Source organism: Electrophorus electricus, chromosome 6 (assembly GCF_013358815.1).
Source record: "Electrophorus electricus isolate fEleEle1 chromosome 6, fEleEle1.pri, whole genome shotgun sequence".
NCBI classification, from domain to species: domain Eukaryota; kingdom Metazoa; phylum Chordata; class Actinopteri; order Gymnotiformes; family Gymnotidae; genus Electrophorus; species Electrophorus electricus.
Genome location: NC_049540.1, coordinates 9,225,835 through 9,250,059, shown reverse-complemented (window position 1 = coordinate 9,250,059; position 24,225 = coordinate 9,225,835). Strand labels below are relative to the sequence as shown.

General features: G+C 41.5%; 1 protein-coding gene across 1 annotated transcript in view; it reads left to right on the top strand.

Moving 5' to 3' along the window:
- LOC113587272 (gamma-crystallin M2-like) overlaps window positions 1-21,074 on the top strand; it is a 36,178-nt gene extending 15,104 nt beyond the window's left edge. Inside the window, exons 4-5 of the mRNA XM_035526887.1 lie at window positions 20,440-20,682; window positions 20,782-21,074. Of these exons, the coding sequence (XP_035382780.1) occupies window positions 20,440-20,682; window positions 20,782-21,066 (528 nt within the window). The 3' untranslated portion in view covers window positions 21,067-21,074. The remainder of the gene's footprint in view (window positions 1-20,439; window positions 20,683-20,781) is intronic.
- Window positions 21,075-24,225: the final 3,151 nt, after the last annotated feature.

The window sequence follows — 24,225 nt, the reverse complement described above, 5'->3', positions numbered from 1 at the left end:
ACACACACACACACACACACACACACACACACACACACACACACACACACACACACACACACACACAAGGTCAGTGTCGGTTAACACCTGGTGATCTTGATGGAGGAGCTTGTTGAAGACAAAGACATATATCAGGTGGTGTTAACCACAGGGTAGGGCATAAGCTCTGACAATCAATACTACCTGGCTACTATAACTGTAGAATAAGATTGCAGGATACCATTGTCATAGTTTTGGATATCAGGACAATTCAAATTCTGTGTTCAACATCAGACTGCATGCTCAAAGTGAGGTTTTCTTTCACACAGACACCCCCTGCAGAAGTTGAGGGTTCCGTCCGGGACTGAAATGGTGAGAGGGCAGAGCTGAATGAAGCATGAAGAGTCATAATGAACCCTTGATAGGTTTAAAGCCAGGAAGCCCCTCCACCTCACACTCTTATTTAACTAGCACAGAAATCATTTGCAGCCAGCTGGAAATGATGGGTGGGAGGGGAACTTATCCGGCCTCAGTGGGGAATCCTGGTGACTGGTGAGTAATGAGGACCCAATATACTCCGTTTGGGTCCTGCTGCAAATGAATCATGCTCTTCCGCTGTCTCTGCCTCACTCCCCTACCCTCTCCTCCCAATCCTCCCTTTCCCCTTCTCTCCTCTTTAACTTCCCTCTCTTCTTCTCTCCTGTCCACTTCTACACATTTCTCTTCTCTGACCTCTCCTGCCCATTCTTCACCCCAGTCCTCCCCCGTCACTCTTGCATGCTGCTGCGCAGGTCCAGGGCGGTCGGTCACCCGTACCTCCTGTCCTGTTATAACCGGCCCACTGGTGTCCAGCAGCATCGATTCTACCTGAGAGCAGCTCGACGGCACCTCATCCGTGGCCGTTGCCCGGGTTCGGCAGTGCGTCCGGAGGCTGGGGCATACGCGCTCGTGGACAGAATAGGCTGAAGTGCAGCAGCGGTGGAAAACTGTATTGACTGTAGAGTGCGGGCGTACTGCACTCTAGTGAGGGAGTGAGAGATGTGGACAGAATGGGCAGCGTATTGACAGCTCCAGAGCTCCAGAGGCCAACCCCTTGCTGTGCAGAATGCTTACTAGCTGGAGCTGGTCTTGTTCGTATGCCTCTTGCCTACCCTTAAGAAAGCAATTAAAGTAAACAGCATTGTAATTAAATACAGGGCAATCCTGGCAGTTACTAGGCTTGGATCTATATTTACTGAATGCCATGATATTTGTCAAACATCGGGGTATGAATGACATATTAAGTGATGCTTGCAATAACAGGAAGTGGAAAGCTAAAAATTAACACAAGAGCTATTATTTTGTATCCTAAATTTCAAACACCCAGTTTACAAAAGGCCGTTACCCAAAATCAGTTTTACTAGAGAATTCACCTGCCCTGGCACCTGTGTTCCTGCAGTAAACTTTCACCCATAAATTGATTAGTGACGGTCCGTAAGGCAGAGGTCTATATAGATTCATCAGCATAAAGTAAGACGAAGCATGTGGTCGCAGGCTTTTCCAGAAACAGGAGAGTATCAGATATGTGTCAGGCATACCACATCAAACACTTGGGTTAACTCCCCGAAAGAAAGCACACCTGTAAAAACGCCCCTAAATTAAAATATATAGGATATATGGGAGATAAGCATGCATACACACGCACACACACACACACACACACACACAAATGAGGATTTTTTAGACAGTCTCCTTTGGAATAGTGTCCTGTTGGTACGCTGGGTCTCTGGGGGGAATTAAGGTTTTCCCCAAGCTCCTGTCCCAGTCTGGCTCACTAGGACATGGCAGCACAGTAGAGAGGGGGGATTCGTTCTGAGACACTGCCCTGTTCCTGTTGTTCTTTTCTGCTGATTCAGTGCTGGTGGAGACCCTTCATCCTCAGTGATGCTGCTGATTTATACACTCCTGGGGGACGGAGACCATCCAACAGCCAGGAAGAGATGAATGAATAGCAGCTCACGTGAGGAGCTGGAAGTACTGGAAACTGAAGGAGCCTTCAGGTTATACTGGGGCTACTGTGCCGCCAGTTCTCCCAGAGGACTCCTCGTTTCTCTTTATATATAGAGGCGATATGTGAACCTTTACGGGTAAACATTGCAACAGGCCTCCTTGAAGCAATTTTTCAAAAGATAGAGAGAGGATAGTGATGAAAAAGGTTTGATTCAAGACCTGCAGGAATGACATGCTTTTGATTTCGTATCCTTGAGACCGGTTCTCCTTGATATGAGGCTATTCAAATACATATTGACATGAGGTTTAGCATGCACTACAGTAGGGAACAGCCCAACAAAGGTAAGCACCAATTAAAAAAAGATGAAACAGTATTGATTGAGAAAATGGAAGAGAAAAATAGATATTTGCTGTCCATGGATAGAACACTTACACCAGTTTCATTAGAAACAGGTCATTCAACACAGTCATGACCTTGATGGTAGTTTATTTTGCTAGTGTATCAGGCATTGCTGGCATTTTTACTTATGTATCATCAGTGTCAAAAATATCCAGCTAAGAGCCGTTCCGTGGTTACACACGGGGCGCAAACGAAGCGTTAGACGGTAGCTATTAGACAACCCATGCCTGGCAACAGAAGGACTGTGTGCTCCAACAGTACACGTACAAAGTATTGTGCAAGAATAGATGTTTATAACAAAGTGGGTGGAGTGTGTCCATGTGTAATATTAGCTTTGCTGCAGTACTTCTTGCAGTCCCATGCAGCTTCACACACACAGCCAATTCACAATGAGCCTTCACAAATAAACAAACAAATGAGGAAAACAAAAAAACAAAAAAACAAAAACGTACCAAGGTTCCATAATTACCGAAACACATGAAACACTGAGATCTCACCACGAGAGCCTCACTCTCTTACGGCACTGGAGGAAGATCATTATTATGACTTCTGAAATTGCCATCAGAGCCCTCTTTACCACAAAGAGACTAATTACAGCCAAGATTCCCTTTCAATTATGTGCTGTATGCATGATACTGACACTAGCAAGCTGTGATTATATATATGAGATGATCCAAAAGCAACAGATGATGGCAATTTGAGGATGGAAACTCCCAGACATGAGTAACAAGTATATGAATTTGAGCTTTACTAAAAATAAAATTGGGATTTGTACCCATCAGATTTAAAAAACTGTAACTTAATGTGCTTATGGATAAGTATGTCCTTACTCACATAACAGTAGATTGCCATGTTGGAAGACTGAGTGAAAGATTTTATAATAAATTCAGTATTTAAAACATAGTTCTCAGGCGTGCATGTTTGAATTCAATTCCCAGACTGTCAGTTCTAAACACGCAATGATAAGACACAAAAAACCCGAACAGCACAGAGTAAATTAATGGCATACATTAAAATATTAGCAGATATGTGCTATTGCTGTCACAGTCAGCAATATCTCATGACTGCAAATGAGCAAAATCGCACACAAAAAGAAGCACTTAAGATGAAACGTCACAATCAGTAAAGTAAAGATCAGGACTGGAAAGATTTTCTGTATATCTTTTTTGTTTTTTCTTCTTCTTTTTACTATTCTAAGAGACTATTTCATGTTGGCACACTAGATAATACCTAGGAAGTGAGAGATTAAAGTTGACCAGTAACAGTAATAAAATATTATTTTTCAAATATGACATTCAGTGCTATGGTACCACTCCTTTGAGGTTGTTTAATTGAAGCCCCACCACTTAGCAGGGACTGAAGACTTGTGAAGTCGAGTTACATGCTAAACTTTCATAGATTCCTTTACCCTGGGCAGGCCACTCATTCTCTTTTTCCACTCTGCTTTTCATTGCTTTCATTTTCCCTCTGAAACATTTCCACTCCTTTCAGGTACACCAAGGCATAAGGTGCTCTTAATATGGTACATAATTTTCAGACTCACGTAACAGCTGTGCAGCCTACATGAACACCGTTGCTAAGGGACAACTTCAGACCAGTTTCAAGGTCTTTAAAAGGTCTGTACAATAAATTGCAGAATCCGGTTTGGATCTTTCTAAACAACTAAGTTTGAACTAAAAGCAGAACTCTTTTATCACCTGTTCAAGTTAATATTTGGTGCCCACACCATAAATACTGTCTTAACATGCATAGCCCTATGATGGATTAGCTTTGATCTTAAACACTGATTAAACGCTACATACTAGTCCAATGTTAACATGAAAATATGCATAGCACGCACATTTTAGTGTTAAGCCTCCTGCACCTTCAGCACATGGTCTGGCACAACTGATTGCCCTCTAACTGGGCCCTGTGACACCAGAACCACGAATAGTGAAGAGGCTGTTCTTCAGTCAGAGTGCATTATGTAATCTCCTTTTAATTTGTTCCCTTCTCTACCAAGTGATGTGAGTGGTGGTGAAGCCCAGTGCCTAAACACTCTTAACTCTCTCCTGAGGACAGAACTGCAGTGAAGAACACAGAGAACCTTCCCTTGGAGATTAAAGTGAAAGTCTCTTCCACTTGACTGATTAATCACCTAGCTTTATCTCCCCACTAATCCGGACTGATGTCCATTGTCCTCCAGCAGTGGATCTGATAGCATCAGGGCAAAGAGTTGAGCGCAGATGGTCTGCACGATCAGCTCCTCTATACGATAATGAATAACTCTACTCTGATTGATTGATGTGGTCTGATGATAACTTAGGTGACCGCTGTTTGAAATAGACTTTTCTAGTCTGTGTTCTATATGATTTCATTTATTTCCCGTCAGTGAAACCCTAAGCTTAATAACCATTATACCAAAGAACTTCAAAGGTCTGTGTCTAAAACGGTGTTTATCATTTGTAGTACACAACTTTACAGAGTTTTTATAGGTTTAATAGAAAAGGGACCTCAGTAAAAAAATAGTCAGACTATTAAATTACTTCACAGGAAAACCACATGCAAGTGCATAATGATTTTGGGCCAAATGAAAAAAGACACTGTGCGTGCCACTAGAGCAAGCACCTGTCGCGAGAACGTTAATTGCTACCAGCGGCATGATTAACTGCAGGAAATGACCAAATTGGTGTTAATACAGATAGTTAGAGACAGCATGGGCAAAGCCATAATCAGATAATCTCACAGATAATATCAAGGTTAAACACAAAGACCACATGGAAGATACTAGAAAACAGAAACACCAGAAAAACAAAGAACATGGCTAAGATTTGTCTGTACAATTAGTACCTCAGGGCATGCATATGTCTAGATTAAGAATACACAAGTGGACATCATGAATGGAAAGAGACAACACTGGAAGGTTCTGTGACCGCCTGCACCCACCCCAAGCAAACAAACAAACAAACAAACAAAAAATTCAAATGCTAGTCTGATCAAAATTCAAATGCCAGTCTGGTTTCATCATTTCTGCTTGTCTGTGACTACGGGATTATGATTCACTTGTATGCTTTGCATGGCGCAAGAAGCTGACTTGGAGAGCAAGCAATCCCAAGGCCAAATCAGACAATAGTGTACATCAGTTACTTAGCAACCCAGTCCTACTAAAGTTAATTCATTAGGTTTCTGTTTCAGTGGCCAGTACTCAGACTGATGGATGTAGATATTTATTTCCCTGCAGCATTGAAATAGATCATTACTGAAGGTTTTGCAATGCACTATGAACATTAATTTTATCTACTTGTATTGACTAAGAACTGAATCAGAGCCTATAATATGTAGGCTACTAAATGGACCTTTTTAGTAATTATCTAGTTGTGTTTTTCTGGCATACATACAAATCTATGCATTTAATGCATGTACAAAATGCACAATGTCATTTTTGTGATTTTCCCTTTTCCTAGCTCCACACATGGACCCCGGTTAAAAACAAAACAAAAACATGTACGTTTATAATCAACAATTCTATCGAATCCTTCTGCTGCAAAAGAAGGAAACCAACATAAAAAATAGGCTCTCGAATACACTATATGGACAAAAGTATTGGGACATGCTTGTTAATAATTGAATTCAGATGCTTTCTTCAGTCTCATTGCCACAGGTGTAGAAAATCGAGCTCCTAGCCAGGCAGTTTTGTTGCCTTCACAAACATTAGTGAAAGAATGGGTGGTTCTACAGAGCTTGCCGAGTTCAAGCGTGGTACTGTAAAAGGATGCCACCACTGCAACAAGTCCTTCCCTCCTAGATATTCTGTGACCGACTGTGATATTACTGAAAAATGGAAGCATTTAGGATCCACAGCAAGTCACCCACGAAGTGGCAGACCACATAAAGTTACAGAGCGGGGTCACCGAGTGCTGAGACGTATAGTGTGTAAAAGTCTCCAATGCTCTGCTGACTCAATAACTGCAGAGTTCCAAACCTCCTCTGCCATTAACATCAGCACAAAAACTGTGTGCTGGGAGCTTCATGGGTTTCCATGGCTGAGCAGCTGTATGCAAGCCTTACATCACCAAGCACAAGGCCAAGCGCTGGATGGAGTAAAGCATGTTGTCACTGGACTCTGGATCAGTGGAAATGTGCTCTGTATAGTTACGGATCACGCTTCTCTATCTGGCAGTCTGATGGAGGGGTCTGGGTTTGGAGAATGCCAGGAGAATGTTACCTGCCTGACTGCTTTGTGTCTACTGTAAAGTTTGGTGTAGGAGGGACAGTGCTATGGGGTTATTTTTCAGGGGTTGACTTGTTTTAGTTCCAGTGAAGGGACATTTTGATGCTTCAGCATACCAAGACATCTTGGACAATTGTATGCTTCCAACTTTGTGGGAACAGTTTGGGGAAGGCCCTTTTCTGCTCCAGCATGCCTGTGCCCCATTGCACAAAGCAAGGTCAATAAAGGTACAGTAGGGTTTGGTGTGGAATAACTTGACAGGTCCACTCAGAGCCCTGGCTTCAACCCCAATGAAAACCTTTGGGATGAATTAGAATGGAGACTGCAAACCAGACCCTCACATCCAACATCAACATCCGTGTCTGACCTCAGAAATGTTCTTCTGGATGAATGGGAAATAATTCCCACAGACACACTCAAAAATCTTGTTGAAAACCTTCCTTGAAGAGAGGAGGCTGTTATAACTGCAAAAGGGAGAACAGCTCCATATTAATGTATATGGATTTAGAACGGGATATCATAAAAGCTCCTGTATCAAAACTGATCATTATAGTTATCATACATGATGTTTTAATAATTACTACTTAAAGTTGAACTTTCCTCTTACTTTAACATTAAATAATCCACTCAGGTTAATACAGTGTTTCAGTAATTAAACAGTTCCATGTTTTAATGCAACAAATAATGTTGCTTGTGTTATTGAAATTATCTCAGCACAGGCTAACAACACTAACATACATTATGATTCTGCATTATGTTTGAGAAACATGGCACCTAACAACTAACAGATTTGAAAGGGCAAAATCAATATATTATTTGTAGGAGTGAGAGATCACACACAAAGATATGTACCAAACACACACACACACACACACACACACACACACACACACACACACACACACACACACACACACACACACACACACACACACGTTTGCCTAATGAATAAGGACACAGCGTGATTTTGTGGACAGATTACTCATTATTGTTATATCTTGTAGCATTTGGTCTAATGAGAACACAGAAAAAATGTCTGAGACAAAGATTAAAGTGCAGAAGGTAGTAAAAGCTAGATAGGAAGGAAGACTCCTTCTACTTCTGTCTTTACAGTAGGTACATGGATCTTGAACTGTACCTCGCTTTGCGTAAAAAAGGATCACACTAGCAGAGAGGCTGCAGGGTACGAGCCAATTAAAATGCAGCTACTTGAGTTAATTCACACCCCTGTGCACCCAACTGACAATGATCTTTCACTAGTATGAAAAACATTCTCTGCGCAGGAGGAACATGGATGACCATGACACCACGGAATGTTTTTTTTTTTAAACCAATTTAACCCTATTTTAAAAGACTCATGGAACACTGATCCTCCCTGTGCTTTATTGACAAATTAATTTTGAAGTAATGTAAATATTGTTAAAGTTCCAAAACACACCATTCACTTCCCCAGTCCGTACTGTCTATATATTAAATCCAAGCTGTAAAAACAGCCTGTTCTGAAATGACCGTTTCTCTGATGTCACAAGAACAAACTTATTTAAAAATATCTGACTAAGTCTTTTTGAATGAGGCACAATGCAGTGAGGGCAGCCAATCAGAACAGAGATGATTTATGTTATATCCAACTTAAAGGCACAGTAACTTAAATAGACTAAAGAGATGTTGGGAAATGGTCACAAAAATGAATTATGATTGCTTTTGGCGCATAAAGCCACACAAACATCAAGAATAAATTCAAATGAAAAATGTAGGATATAGGCTCTTTAATAATTCATACTGAATGTTCCTTTGTAATGAAGTGTGATGCACCAAATGGTATGGGATAATGTGCAGGTGGGGCATAATCTTATTTCTGCAGCACTTCTAACAGCCAAGTGATGAACACTGAATCCCTCGCTGACCCCACATTCGGCTCTCAATGGGCCACGGGTACTGAAAACATTCTGCTAAACAAGACACTTTTTTACAGGGCACTTTTACAGCTTGCCTCCTCTTTCAGGACACTGAAAGGAATTGCATGCTCAACCCCAAATTTCACTGATTTGCAAAAATACTTAGTTTGTGCATTTATGAAGTGCTACAGATTAAAATAAACATGTTTAGTGTAATTGATTTTGGAAGACATTAAGGGAATTACTTAACAATAGGTCAGCAAGACCTAGTAAGAAGGAAATAAAAGTCAAGGGAATAAATGCAGTGGTAATAAGCACCAGACACTGTTCTGCTACAGTTACATGGCAGGAGCCAATCAGAATCCAGGTCATTCAATAACCTGCAAAAGGAGTAGATACAGAGGTCTTTGTGTAATTACAGAGGTCCAGAACTAAGGCTAGGCTTCAACCAGATACGTCACCAACCCAACAGCCAGCAACACCACATGGCTGAGAAATATTTTTGTTTTCTGTCTTTTAACTGATGGCTAAAGCATTGTCTGTTATGGAAGCCCTAAAGGGTAAAATTTTAAAGTGTGTTCTGGAGTTCTTCCTCAATTTTTCTTTCCTCCTTTAATTTTTTTTTGTTACTCTTCAGGGGTAGCTAGAATACAAAAAAGTTTTTCTATATAGGGAGAATCTTTACAAAAAATGGTTACGTTACCCTTCAGGGCTTCCATAGTCTACCCTGCAAAAAGAGTATGAAAAGACATCAGAAAAAAGCACTTCTTAGGGATGCTAATGATAAGCTTGACTTTGCTCAAGAGAAAGGTGGTGTTTGCTGTACAATGTATGAGCAAGCACCCAGTTAACTTCACCACCCACATCACTCAGGTAGCACTACTTAAGGCTGCCCTAATCTAGAAGGTGTAGGAATTAAATTTGGTTTTCAGATACACATCAGTTAAACCTTTTTGTTGCTGCTATGATGAATTAACACAGGAGTTTTTTTGATCTTCCTGAAGTCCTATAACAGTTTCCATGTATGTAGAATGTTACATTTATAATGCTGACTTTTCTATGCGTATGTGTGCATGTGTGTGAAGTACCCAGGTCTAAGCAAGTTAACAATGCAGCCTCACTAACCCAGCTAGCAAGCACCTCAGTGGTGCTCTAACATGAAAGCACTAAACGTATTCCCCAAGTTGAAAAACAATGAAACGTTCGCCTTCTGCACTGAAGAAAATGTAGCATGTGTCAGGACTCGGCACAGAGTACATTTTCACAGTGTAAATCTGTGAAGACGACATCTGAAGGAAAGTTGATTTTGATCCAATTTTAGGCCTTGGATAAGAGAGGCAGAAAGAAAATAATTTTGGCTCAGCTCTGCTTATTGGCCTAGTGTATTCCACGCACAGTCTCAGGGTCTGCTGTCATAAACCCTTTTCAGATAATTGAATCCAGGCCATAACTGACCTATGTATTGCCATTTACTTTGTATTTTACTCCAAAATTGGTCCTTCAACTTCTTGAGTATTCTGGGATTGAATTTTCAATTGAAAAACATAGAATCTTTCACCTATGGATTTTGCCATCTAAAACTCTGTTTTTAAGGCTGAATATAAGGTAATATTTAGTTTTGTTGGCCACCATAAATATTTCAAAATGGCATGAACAGAATGGTCCAGTTTGAGGTCCTGTAACATCAACCTGAAGAGATGTCTTTGACATAAATGACTGATTTCATAGCCAGGCATCCATGTTCAAAATAATTCTATGCAGTCTTGAAATGTCCCTGCCTCTCACTTATGGGAGTGTCAGAGCAGACAGATCAAAATGTTCCACGCATGAGAATGTTTTCAATATTGTTACCAATATAGGAATATCTCTGTGTCCAATCTGCTGCTAAACATGGCTTTCACCATCCAGCAAAGCAAAGTAAAAAGAAGAAAACTATTCAGTAATTCAGAAGAGAAGCGGCACAATTTCAATCAGTGCTGTTTTTTTTTTCTTGCGTGTCACATGCATTTTGTCAAGTACAAATCAGGATTTATGTATATTAAAACTCTGCTATAACTATATTGTAGTGAATAGTATCAGCAGAAATCTCAACATGCCTTTCAAAAGATTTTATTAAACCTCAGGTTAAATTAAATTAGGAGATTATGAATGTCTTTACAGCACAACCAGAATTCACCATGTACCATCTATGACAGGTTCAAATACATTCTTCCCTTGTGTATATAAATCGTCTGCTGTCATTTTTATCAGTGACAGATTCAGGTCTCAGAGCTGCCAGTGAATTTCAGGCAAGCTACCGGCCTGCTGATTGGCCTTTGTGCATCTCCTTTCCCAGTGAAGACTCACTCTGTTTTCATAAAAAACCTATTAAATTACTCAGCTCTGTTATCTTTATGATAAGCTACTGCTCTTTGAAAGGTACTGCTCTGAAGCAGGGGTTCATCGTATAATAAGTGGCATTTTTGTCTGATTAATCCACAGAGCTTGAATTGTGTAGCTGGCCTTCAAATATGACTACGCATCTGGGGGGAAGCATGCAGGAATTCAGATGGAAGCTTTAATCTGTGCTCACAGTAAAAGCATTGTTCCTCTTGCAGTTTCTCTCTTGGAGACAAATTAATTTCACTATTTGCTTTGTGGCAAGGTTTGCAGTCAGTGAAAGTGCTCTGTAAAGGTCTATTAAATGTCATCCTGAGGGAAAAGCATTGGTGGATTCCCACCCATGGCTTAAAGGTCTAGGAGTAAGAGCCCGGGGAGCAAGCCCAGTGCCCGGCTAGCTCTGCAGGAGCAGCCGTGCCATGTACATGCCACCCTACAATACCAAAAAAGCCACAAATACAGGCGCCAACATAATGCTGCACAGGATCTAAGACATGCAGGGAAGATCTAAATCAATGACATCTAAAGGTTGCTGATAATATATTGTGAAAATTATGTAATTGAAACAATTTATAGGTAAACAACCTGTATTTAATGGCTGGTGGGAAAAAGAAGAGCAAAAAAAGATTACAGCCCTGCTTTAGCTGAATCTGGTATAACATGTACCAACGTATCTTCATAATCCTTCTCTTTTCGAAAAAGAGAGCTTAACAACTAAAAGGACTAAAAGAAAATTACACCAAACAGACATATCTCAGGATCGTAATATACATGTGAGCCACAGTTTGTGACAATGTTTTAATACTTTTCTCAAGTGCCAGTCTATGGAGCCTCAGCACTCAATTTATGCATTTTCTCGGTTTCATCACACCAGATACAACTTGTTAATTAATTACCACATTGAAAAAGGTGTTATAATATTAAACTATGCAGTGCTGTGAGGCGTAAGGTTACAGTTTTACAGGAAAGAGCATGACAGGTATGCCAAGCAAACTGAATGGACACCATTAGTGCAGGATAACATTGGCTTGGAGCCCGGCAACACGTCCACTCATGGAAATTACACCGTGAAAAGGCTTTCCATCCAAGCTTTGGTGTGCTGTGAGAATAACCCCGGCACCATCCCAGATCCTTGGTTCATGACTCTGTTTGAACCTCAGGCAACAACCCATATGTAAACCTAACCTAACAAACAACAGCATCGTGACAGAATGTGACCGGTGCTTGTGTGGACCAGTGGGCTTTGAGTCAGCAGGAAGGCTAAGAGACTCCAATGGTAGAGGATTAAAAAAAGCCCAGCAGATTCCTTTACTAAACAATCAGTCTGGTTCTATGGGCAACTCCCATGTAAATTCTACTCAATTTTGTTTGATTACCACTTTTTAAAATAGTCATTGTCACAAAGCAGATTTACAGAAAAAGTGGGCTAGGCTGTGGCAAAAAAACAAAACAAAAATCCTTGCGATGAGCAAGCCTTGATATTTGCTAGAGGAATTGTGATATGGTATGAAATTTACAAAAGGTAGGATTAAATAGGGCCCTCAAATCATACAGAGGAGAGATCCATGAGATTAGCCAGTGGCCAGAGTTAAAAGCCTGTCAAAAGACACGGCAGACCACATGTGTTCTAGGGTGTCAGAAATCTCCATAAGATGGCTCGCATGTGTTGTTCTTGATACGGATGTTATACTTTATGTGAAGGAGCAAAAGACAGTGCTAGCCAGCAGCAGCTGTCAGGACTGGTTCAGCTTCACACAGAATCGCAGAAAAAAAGAGCCACGATGGCGAAAACATTTGCGAAAAGCCCAGACGCCATGCCATTATGTGCAATTATGGCCAGCGTGTCTGAAATAAGCTGACCGGATAATCCTCTCCTGAAAAGCCTCTGCTGATTAGTCAACATGCCCACCAGAGTCGTGCACACCATAGCCAGCACGAAGCCTTGCGGGGTGGGGGTAGAAACCCTGAATGTGGCCACCAGCTCCAAGGACCCCAAGCTACGTGAGTGAAATGAAAGCATCGTGGGAGACAAGGGGATAAAAAGCAGCAATTGGCTGGAGTTCTCACACAGCCGTCACTGCCGAAAAGGGGAGGATAGCACATTCATCCACCTAGCTCTGGCCTTCATAACTACAGCGTTGTTCAGTTCATTTGAACTGAAAAAGATAACAACCACCAACAAACACTTGTGAAGTTACAGGAAAGCTGTTTTGCATCTGCAACTATAGCTTGCCGTTCAATAAGCTTATTTTTCAGTGCCGAATATTTTGATAATACAAATCAACATGGCACTTTATTTAAAATGGAGTTTGTATATTGTTTTATATAAGAGTTTATTTTAGAATCCTTGTAGACAATGGAGCTTTGTGACTAACACTGCCATCATTAATTACCACAAAATGTATTGAATAAGCAAGTCAGCTGAAGTAGCTAACTGTTTGTTTTCCAAAACAGCTAAGTACAATGGAGCCCGACAGAGGCCTGGCGTGACTTCATGAATAGCCGTGCATCTGTGCAACAATGCTTAATTAATGCTTACCAGTGCAATTTCCAGTTGCTGCTAATGGCAAAAGGTCAACAGAAGTCCACCTAGCACGTGCAGCAATTCATAAATTCATTCTAATCAGTCAGCAGCATTTACACGTTGCCTTTAATCCCCTAACAACTCATCTTACACTTTTTTCTTATTTAACAAATGGTTATCAACCTGACCAACCACCCACTGCTCCTCAGTCACTCGTGCTAGGGCACAAAAATGGAGCACAGCCTCGGCACTCTCTCCTGCTGTCTCTCTCTCTCTGCCTCTCCTTCTCTTTCTGGCTGACGGACGGTGGCATCCTAAATTGCATGGCAGCTCTGGAGCGAGCACCTTTTGTCAGACTCAGATGTGCAGTGGAGCTTGAAATGGACACAGTGGTACGGCAGGGAGAGCGGCTGTGTCATGGGCAGCAGCCGTGAGTTATTTAAGTGCAGAGCTATGCAAATGCGCCATGGCCGAGGAGATTTCTGCACCGTTTACACCCTGGCCTGCAAAACCAGCTTGGTTCTTTCTGTCTGCTGTGATTTTATTTGAAGAAAAAAAAAACAAAAAAACTGCATTACCCAGGGCTGTTGACAGCACAAGTGCTGGAGCTTCTTATTCTTGAGGTTAAAGTTCAAGAACTTCAACAGATTGTTCTAGACCTCGTAACCCTGGGTTTGTTCCACGTTTTCCGAAGGAAACAGGGGCAGAGAGAACATGATCATTCAGGGGTGCATTAGTTTGACTTAGCAAAATTTAATCTTCTTTAATCTCAATCTAAAAGTGAATTTTGGTATGTCATTACAGATTTCACTGACTTTTTGTGGTATAGCCTAATTGATCGCTTTATCAGGTGCACCTGCTCTCTAGTTGTACCTAAATGCATTGAAACTTATTAATTGTAATAAGTAATATAAGTAAATTGTAAATAAGTTGTAGTCCAGTAATGCTGGCACCAGTATTGCCAAATGACTACCAAAATGTACTCAAGTGCTACACCTTGTGTACATTGTGTTAACCTTTATTGGTCTCTGAATTTGATCAAAGGTCTAGTGTTAACTGGATGTTTTTCATATAAAACTGTACATACACTTGTTAATATTGCTTATGTAGACACCTATACTTACAACTTATACTTTTACTTATTACTTACACATATGCTTCCCTCATTGGGATAAATAAATGGAATCTTATAACAGTGCTTATGCAGACACTTATGAATACAGAATAAACTGGTGTTGTACATACAGTTTTTGGGCAAAAATATATGGACAACTGAACATTACAAATATATGAGTTTGTTGGGCATCCCATTTCAAAACCATGGCCATTTATACATCCCCCAGTAGCAACCTCCATTCTTTTGGGAAAGCTTTCCACATGATTCTGGACTGGGTCTGCAGGTATTTGTGCCTGCTCAGTCAAAAGGACATTTGTGAGCTCAAGCTAGTTGATTGAGTACCTGTTAGTCATATTGTGTTTAAGGCTAATAGTAAGCCTGACGTAACTGGCAAACAAATAGTACTTTTCCATTTGTTCAAATTCATTGTGAACTCGTCATAAGTCATAATATTCCTTTTAAACAATCACTTAAATAATTTGAAAAATGTAACAATGAATGATAAGCTAGCTAACTAGCTAGCTAACTAGCTAACTAGCTTAGCTAACCTAGATAAGCTTTTTATCTAAGATAAACTCATGAGAGAAGCATAGTAGCATAACAGTCTTGGTTATATGTCTAATGGATGCTTTAACATAATAAGGCTTTGGGTTGAGAAACAATTTTACAGGAAACTTAATTTATCTTGTTTATTCATCCATTAACTCGTAGCCATGAAAGTTGACATCTTGCACAGCGTAGGAAAAAAGATGGATGAACTGGATTGTTCCAAGACATTTGGAAGTTCTGTATTGAAAACACAAACCGTTAATTAGCCAGTGGGCTGAAAGAAACATGAAAAATAACGATAATAATCAGAAACAAAATTTTCACTTGAACGATTAATGATGATTACGTTTTCGGTTTTGTTTTCAGTTTCAATCCAACTGTCGTTTGTTATCGATTTTGTTTTCCTTCCATACACTTGTTAAGTACTGGTCATCCGCTTTATTACTGAGCTATTGTTGCTTGTAGGCGCTTCAGTTTCACACAAATAACACTTCAGTAGACATGGGCAGATCTAGCAGGGCAAATTACATGAACTGTGTTCTGGTAATGGTGGCACAAGCCTTTGGGTTTTGGGCCTACACACTTGGACAACAGTGGTTTTTTTTTTGGTTTTTTTTTGTAGCAAAACTTAGTCAGCAGATTTTATGCAAAGGAGAAGTCTAGCCAACAAAGCCCCTACTTATGCTTTAGGTACATTTGCAAATGTCTGGATAAACAGCACTTAGAAATCTTTGGCCACAAATTGATGAAAATTCATGAAAGAGGCTTTTAACTACTATTGTAACTTAAATGGGGAACAGGACTCTGTAGCAGAAAATCAGCTGACCTTGGAGCAAAATATGTGAGGATTCCAGCCTACAACTGACTGCGAATGTCTGGGGGTCTGTTAGGTGCAGCTCCATAGTAGACAGAGATACTGAGTGCATACTTGCATATTTACTAACGCAGGTGGTTCTCTGTCAAGGCCTAGATCAGATGGTTAAATCTATCCTTCATTGATACTGTAGTATCATATTTGCCAGACATAACACATAAAAAAAGCATATTTGTAACTTAAAAATAGTACATCTGTATGTAAACACCTGTATAATAGAGTTGTCATCCATTGGTGTAACAGTGTTCCCAGCTTGGCTTCATCAGCAGGGGTATTGGGCTACAGCATACATGACATTTCTCTCATGTCAACAACGAATGCAGTGCAATCAGGAGAACAGATAAGAGACTTGGGGGTTGTGGCAATGCAAAAGTCAATACCTGACACCACTGAGCTTCCGTGGGTCAGACTCAGGGCTTTGAACCCCTGTGGCCCCTGGGCTGTTGATACCCCTCAGGCAGTGCGGTGTCTCTAAAACAAGTGATACGAACTCCAGGACTAGAGCTGTTTCACCAGCTGAGCGCTGCACTGTCATGCCCTTTTTGTTGTTGTTGTTGTTGTTGTTGTTATTTTTAATTTTTTTTGGCAGAACTTTGACATATTAATGGATTTTTTTTTTAAACATGAACATCTACTTGCTAGCTTGCTGTGGTCAGTAAATATGGAAATAAGAATATATTTCCCAATTCTTTTTTGAAGCTCACCACTAGAATACATCAGTGTTTTAATTCTGATGAAATGTTGTCAAATCCAAGGTTTCATGTGCTCAGTTTTGTGTTTGTTTGCTTGAGACAAAAAAAAAAATCTCAAGCTTTGAAGCCCCAGAGTTGTTTGTGGATTCGAGCAGGAGCTGTGTGCACATGCTTTTCCCTCAGCATGCTTCTCATACATCCCTCCAACCCCCGTAGATGGGCAGGATCTCTGGGGGTTGGGAGGGGGGGGGGGTTTGTGAGGGGTGATGGTCGTTATGAAACACACCACAAATTCCAGAGCAGTGGAAATGGATGTTGGAGGTCACTCTGTCCTTCAAAGAACGACGCTCTGATCAGACTGCCCTCCACATAATGACACGGTTAAGCACTGAGAAGTCTCCATCAAGGCGAAGAGACACTTGGGACTTCCCTGCCTCTTGTGTCTTGAAGAGACACTTAAAAAAAAACAAACAGTGGCTTGGGATTTTAAAGCAGAATGACCACAAAGACAGCAGTTTATGCCTCAGAATGCCAGCACTCTAAATTTCAGCTGGGGTGGGGGGTGTTTTTAAAACGGCATAATGTGAGCACTGCTTTCCGTTGCCAGCCAGAACCTTTGTGCCATGAACCATGAAAGTTGGTCAATACTCATAAAATTATCAACATGACCATGGGCTGGAGGAATATGCACACACACTCAGCTGCTCTTGCCCTGAGGCTGCTTTGGATTAAAACTTGTGAAAGACTAGCAGGCTCACCAGGGACGACACTCGTGAAGGCCTAATGGTTTTTGGCTCTGCTCCGTCTTCAGCAGGCCACGGTGTTGGCCATTGGTGTTGCGCAGCTAACTCGCTTTGGCATGCGCGCTGAACTTCTGTCACTTTGCTCAGCATTTACACTGTAATTACGCTGAACCGGTAATGGATGGCTTCTGCATGAAAGCACAAGGATGAAGGGCAAACAAAAAGAGGGAGAGAGGTAAAGAAAGACAGAGATGGTTAATATGGAAGCTGTGGTGCTGACAATTGGTGAGTAAAGAGTGAAGCGAGGCAAGTTGATATTAACAAAGGTGACAAGCCAGCTGTGACTGTAGAGGCTGCAACATTTGGTGTTTGGTGAGGTTGTGCTCAAAATAATGTAGACCTGCATCAGTAAGGTACAAGATCTTGTCTTGTCATTTTAAGCTCAACCAAAACAATGCTTTAAGACTGAGTACTTTATGACAAGCCCATAGCTCATACATACGCAGTATTTTGTAAGCAACATCTACCCTATATATGCATTTCTAGGCTACAGACCTTCCCACCTGTTGGCATGCATTATTTATTAAATGCCCTCTACTAAATCTTAATTAGGTAGAGAACTACCCAGCAGAGCCTTTACACAGACCATGGTTGTCTCATGGTTGTGGGTGTTGCACCAGCATAAAGTAATCATGCACAGCAGTGTTGCAGGGCTTTTTATTTGTGCCTGTGTGACTGCTGCGTTGAGAATGGTCTGTGAGTCAAAAATATCCACCAACCAAAAATATACAGATCTCAGCAGTCTTGTGACCGGAAACTGACCCCCAGGACGAACGGGATGACTAAACTGTGCCTGGCAGTAAATGGAGTGAAGTCTCTAATTTCATCCCTACAAAGCGTTTCTAAGTAACACGTGTAATATTGTGAATGTTTAGTGTATATATTTAATGTGAGGTGAACACAGTCATGTATTAAAAATAAGGAGAGTAGATGTTCACTGACCACATGGAGTTAAGAAATTATATTTCCTCTTATATTTTGCCAAATAAATCAAGGATGGGGAAGACAGTAGTGCTTGGGCCACGGTATTGCAGGTCTATTTAAAAAACGCAGGGAAGCTGCCCTACAAAACCGAGGCCCAGCTGTCGATGCTGATCAGCGCATAGTCTGAAATATCAACCATGCCTGCTCTCCAGGCCTAAGGCACTCCTGCCCCCTGCATCGTTTCAAGTGAACCACCGCAGAACCGAACAGATTTTTTGATGGGCTGCAATGTAACATTAAAGGTAATAATTGGGTAAGCTTTTTGTCAGTTGTCATTTTAAGATGTAGATCTCTTCATAGTGATTGTGTAACATTGACAAAGTTGATCGAGAAAACGATGGGTTGCAACTTCCAAGGCCCCTCCAAAGATTCCAAAAAGTGTTGAGTAAATGGGGCAAACAAAATTCAGGACAAAAGATTCAAAATCTTCAAAATACTAGCAGTCCTTTCTCTTCTCCTTTCGTTTTATAGATTACTTTATGAAGAAGGGTGAGGGATACCTAAAATGACACTGGGTACAAACAGATGAGTTTGTAAAATCTCTGCGGGACAGAGGCGATCTAAGGACCTACCCATCAGCTCCGGTGCTCTCCTGAGGGGAATACACTGGTATGCGTTGTTTATTTCGAACTCTGATATCAGCAAATCTTGTGACTGGGAAAGAAAATAGCAGCAAAGCCCTGCTGAGCACATCGTGACTGAAAGGAGCAAGCAAAGAGAAAATTGGCAGAATGTTTTGAGTCATATTAATCCAGAAGATTACTTAGTCAGGCGGCTGTATAATTCGCTGTTTCCTGCACTGACATATGACCTCACAAAATTCCGACCATGATGCATGATTGACATTCCTTCTTCACAATCATACAGAAGTTTTTCAGCAAGACGAACACCTCAGAGCTGTCAAAAAAAAGATTTTAAAGAGGTTGGTCAAGAAAATAAAACTAGCCTAAGTAAACAGCCAAACTGAGATTTTCTTTTTAGATAATAAGAATTAGTCTGACAGAACAGAGGCCTTATCTAAAACACACCGTAAGCCAGACACACCAATCTTGGACTGTAAGCAGTACAGAAAAACTCACTTCAAAGGTGTTTTGGGTTTACACATTTAAAGGTTTTATTAAGCTTAGCAGAATATTTTCTTTTTTACCTCATTCAAAAAACATATGTGCACGCACACACATAGACGCAAATGTGAATACACTGGGAATTATTTGTGTTTAAATTTATCTCACACTCAAAACAGAAAACTCTCCGAACTCTGAACTTTTAATGAAGCAAGCACACACACGCATACACACACACCTACTCACACACGCACACACGCACGCACGCACACACGCACGCACGCACGCACGCACGCACGCACACACACACACACACACACACACACACACACACACACACACACACACACACAGATACTGTGTGCTGGCTCACTTGTTCTCTTTCTCCAATCTTGTTCACCTCTGTTTCCCACTTTCTATACTGTACATTCTAATATTTACCACATGATACATTTACTAACAATTCAACAAAATAACAGTGAGAGATAAAAAGGATTACAATGAATTAGAATAAGTTAGGTAACAGTGCTATTAATTTGGTTACAAAGATCTGGTATACATTTCTTTGCAATACATGTATTGTCAAAACAGTAAAGTTTGAAAAGTTTTGATTTTTTTTCAAAATAAAGGCTTGCCTGTGTTGTGGTGCCTGTAGGGCCTGCTGTAAAGTCCGTAAAGGCATGATTCTTTCCTCTCTTCATGGGTCTCTGTGCTAAGTTGCTTACTCGGGGCTTTTGGACAATAGGAGGCACATGTCCTTTGGCTTTGGTCAAGTATAAATGCACAGTTTAAACGGGGCAGAGCAAGCCAGCCACCAGCTGGAAACAGCTCTGACTAATCAAAGCAGCCAAAATGACCATGGGCAAGGTAAGTGGCACACATCAAAGAGGGACGCAGAGTCGACCTGAGCAAAACACCTCTGGTATTCTGCTCTTTTGTGTTCCACTTTGGAATGTGTGCACTGGCTTTTCACTGTGCAGGTTATCTTCTACGAGAACAGGAACTTCACGGGGCGTTCATGGGAATGTACCAGCGACTGTTTTGACATGGCGCCCCACCTGAGCCGCTGCCACTCCTGCAGGGTGGAGAGTGGCTGCTGGATGCTCTACGACCGCGCCCGCTTCATGGGCAATGAGTTCTTCATCAAGAAGGGCGAGTACAGCGACTTCTGGGGCATGTGGGGCATGAACGGCTGGATCAGGTCCTGCCGCATGATCCCCAAGGTACGCTTACCAGCCCTCCAACACAGACACACAGGAAAGCCTCCAGGTTACAAGGCATGGGCATGTAACTAACACGCTGCTATTTCTCTCATCAAACAGTACAGCGGATCCCACAGGATGAGGATCTACGAGAAGGAGAACTTCATGGGCCAAATGATGGACATAAGCAATGATTGTGACTCCTTCATGGAACGCTGCAGCTGGCCCCACGGCTGCAGATCCTGCCACGTGATGGATGGCCACTGGCTCATGTACGAATACCCCAACTACAAGGGCAGGATGTGGTACTTTGGGCCAGGAGAGTACAGGAACCTCAGCCGCTGGTGGGGAATTCAGAGCACGAGGTTCATGAGCATGAGGCGAATTATGGACTCCTGGTATTAAAGAGTTGATTTGACCCAGTGTGGACCATAGCAAGTTTTAAATAAATGTATTTAAACAAAAGACATGAGCTATGTATGCTCTGTTTCATTCTCTAAAGTGTTCTGAGAAATTATCCTAGGATAAAGAAATTATCCTAGGATAAGTTATGTACAAGGCAAAAATAAGATAAATATCTTCTTATATAGCACTTATATTCACTTATATAGCACTTGTAGCCTTTCTATTTAATTGTTGCTGTTATGCAGTAACCATTGCAGTTTTCATTAACCAATAATAAAAAGCAAATATTAATTTAATTAATTTAATCCAATACTGAGATGACCAGGATGACCTTAATTAACAAGCAATTTCAATGATAAGAATGCTCTTTGAAACACACACACACACACACACACACACACACACACACACACACACGCGCGCGCGCGAGCGCGCACAAACAGTATAAAACTTTGTATGTCTATAATAGTGTGCCTACAATTCCTCTCCTAATCCATACATCTGACAGCAGCATGTTACATTGACCACGACACCCATTATAGGATTTCAGTGATTATACATCCATCATTAATGATAGTTAACTGATCATTAAACAGTTCTGTGGTCACCCTCTCTGATCTGTCTTCATCCCCATATAACTCCAGCCTCCCACTTTCCCAGAAAGGACCCATATGCTCATTGATCACCACTAGAGACATGATGTACTTAAAATAGTTCACTTTTAGATAATGACTCAAGAAACTTTGGCACTCTTTCAGTATGAGACAACATTACTAACATGTAATGCAGTGGTTGCATGCTTACATGACATTTAAAGTGCTCCCTCCAGTTTTGTAGAGCATATTTTTCCGCCATGAAGCTGTCAGCCCAATCTCCTCCCCCATCAGCCCAAAAGTAGGCCAGCTGCAACACAAAAGGGATGGAGATATGCTACAGTGTCTGGATGAAGATGGATCTGATCAATGCAAAACCCCTCTGGCAGAAACTGGAGAAGAGATGTTCCCTGTGCAGGCGGTGGACCACCTGGAGGCGCTGAGTGCGATAAAAACCTTTAGGCCTCGGAGACTTCCTCGGAGCAAAGCAGAGAAAAGTGTTCTAGAACCCAGACTCCTAACCTGGCCCACAGGGACCTCGAGCCTGGCCACGTTTCTGATCTGTTCTAGCTCCCAACACACCCGAGATATTCAAGTGCCTATTACCTCACTGCATCCTGCTGGGATTTGGAATGGGAAAAAAAAAAGTCCCAGCTAGAGCTGCTGGGCCTGAGTTAGGAACTACTTCCAGTAGACCATGCACCATGCCATTGTCTTTAACTGTGTGCACAAATGGAAATGATGAATGAGAAGGTGGTGTCTTGTTGCTCTGATGACAAACAATTGTTCATCTCCTTAGTCCTTAATCAAAATAACCATATATTGGCTGACCCCTGTGTTTTATCTCTTCTTTGCTTGTTATTTGTAGTCACTCTGCCAGCAGCAATTCCACGTAAAACAAACTCTCTGTATCCCCAAGCAGGAAGCTTAACTCAATTTTGGTAGCGTGAAGCATCTGGCAGCAATGTGGCCTAGAAATGGAAACTACGGCTTTGATATGTCTTCACATGTCGTTTATCGTTTCTTTCGGAGGCAAAGCCTCATTTTTGCCCCAGAGGAAAACTTGCATTCAGGCCCACTATGTAAATGTTTTTGCCAATTTACATTGGAGTTAAAACTACATTTTATAGTTATGGAGTCTTTAGTATTACAATTAGAAGTCCTGAAAGGCTCCTTCTGAAGGTATCCATTTTTAGACTCTTTCACTCTGAGAGTTAAATATTAATCACCCCAGCCCCTGAGATATTTAAATGAGCATCCATAATAGCTTAAAATAAAGAAAATAGGACATGTTTATGTGACATCAGCAGGAAAGGGGTGAGAATCCAGTGTGGGAAAAGAGCTTCTTCATTCTCCATAACAGCGACAAACAAGTAAGCGCAGCAGCAGCAGGCAGTACTGGAGGTGCACCAGAGCTGCGGCAACTCTAGGGGTGTCCTCACCAGCACAGCGTAGCTGTCTTCCTGTGGGCTTAAAATAGAGGGCGAGACAAAGGAAGCAAAACAAGACCCAGGTGCAAGCAGTCAATAATCAGGTGATTGGGAGCGGGGCAGCTGCGCAGTGTGTGTGGCAGTGGGCGTGTCCCTCAGGTGGGGTGCCTGGCACACCGTGACAGTTTATCATAGGTATAAAAGAGGAACTAATTTGTTTGTCCTAAATTGAAACATTGTGCTTACTTTTCATGTCCTAATCTACTGCCAAAATGGACTTCTGCATGCAGAAAATGTGTAAAACAAAGCAGTATTGTTTCTCAAAGCAATAAATACTGACGTAGGTTCCACATATTGGACATAAGTAGGAATGTGATGTTAAATTTGCACTCAAGCTGTTGTGTCCTCAAATCTGACACTTCAGCAGTAAACAGCCAGCTAGAGGAACACACAGAAGGAGGAAACCACTGTAAATGAGAAAGCCTGGCAGAAAAGAAACCACACCCTGGCTTGTAAAGAAAGCAAACAGATAATGCTCACAGAAGAAAGAGGATTCAATCAAGTTAAGAGGATATATTTACAAGTAGCTCTTTTGATCAGATAAACTGCTCACCACATCAGATGGTTGGGGGATGGGGAGCTGGACAAAAGAGAATGAGGGGAGCCAGAGAGAGAGAGAGAGTGAGTGAGAAAGAGAAAGAGAGAGAGAGAGAGAGAGTGAGAGAGAGAAAGAGAGAGAGAGAGAGTGACAGAGAGAGAGAGAAAGAGAGAGAGAAAGAGAGAGAGAAAGTGACAGAGAGAGAGTGACAGAGAGAGAGAGAAAGAGAGAGAATGACAGAGAGAGAGAGAGACAGAGAGAGAAAGTGACAGAGAGAGAGTGACAGAGAGGGAGAGAAAGAGAGAGAGAGTGACAGAGAGAGAGAGTGAGAGAGAGAGAGAGCAAAGAGAGAGAGAGCACTGAAATAGATAGAGAGAGCAGAGAGAGAGAGAGAGAGCACTGAGATAGATAGAGAGAGCAAAGAGAGAGAGAGAGCACTGAGATAGATAGAGAGAGCAGAGAGAGAGAGAGCACTGAGATAGATAGAGAGAGCAAAGAGAGAGAGAGAGAGCACTGAAATAGATAGAGAGAGCAGAGA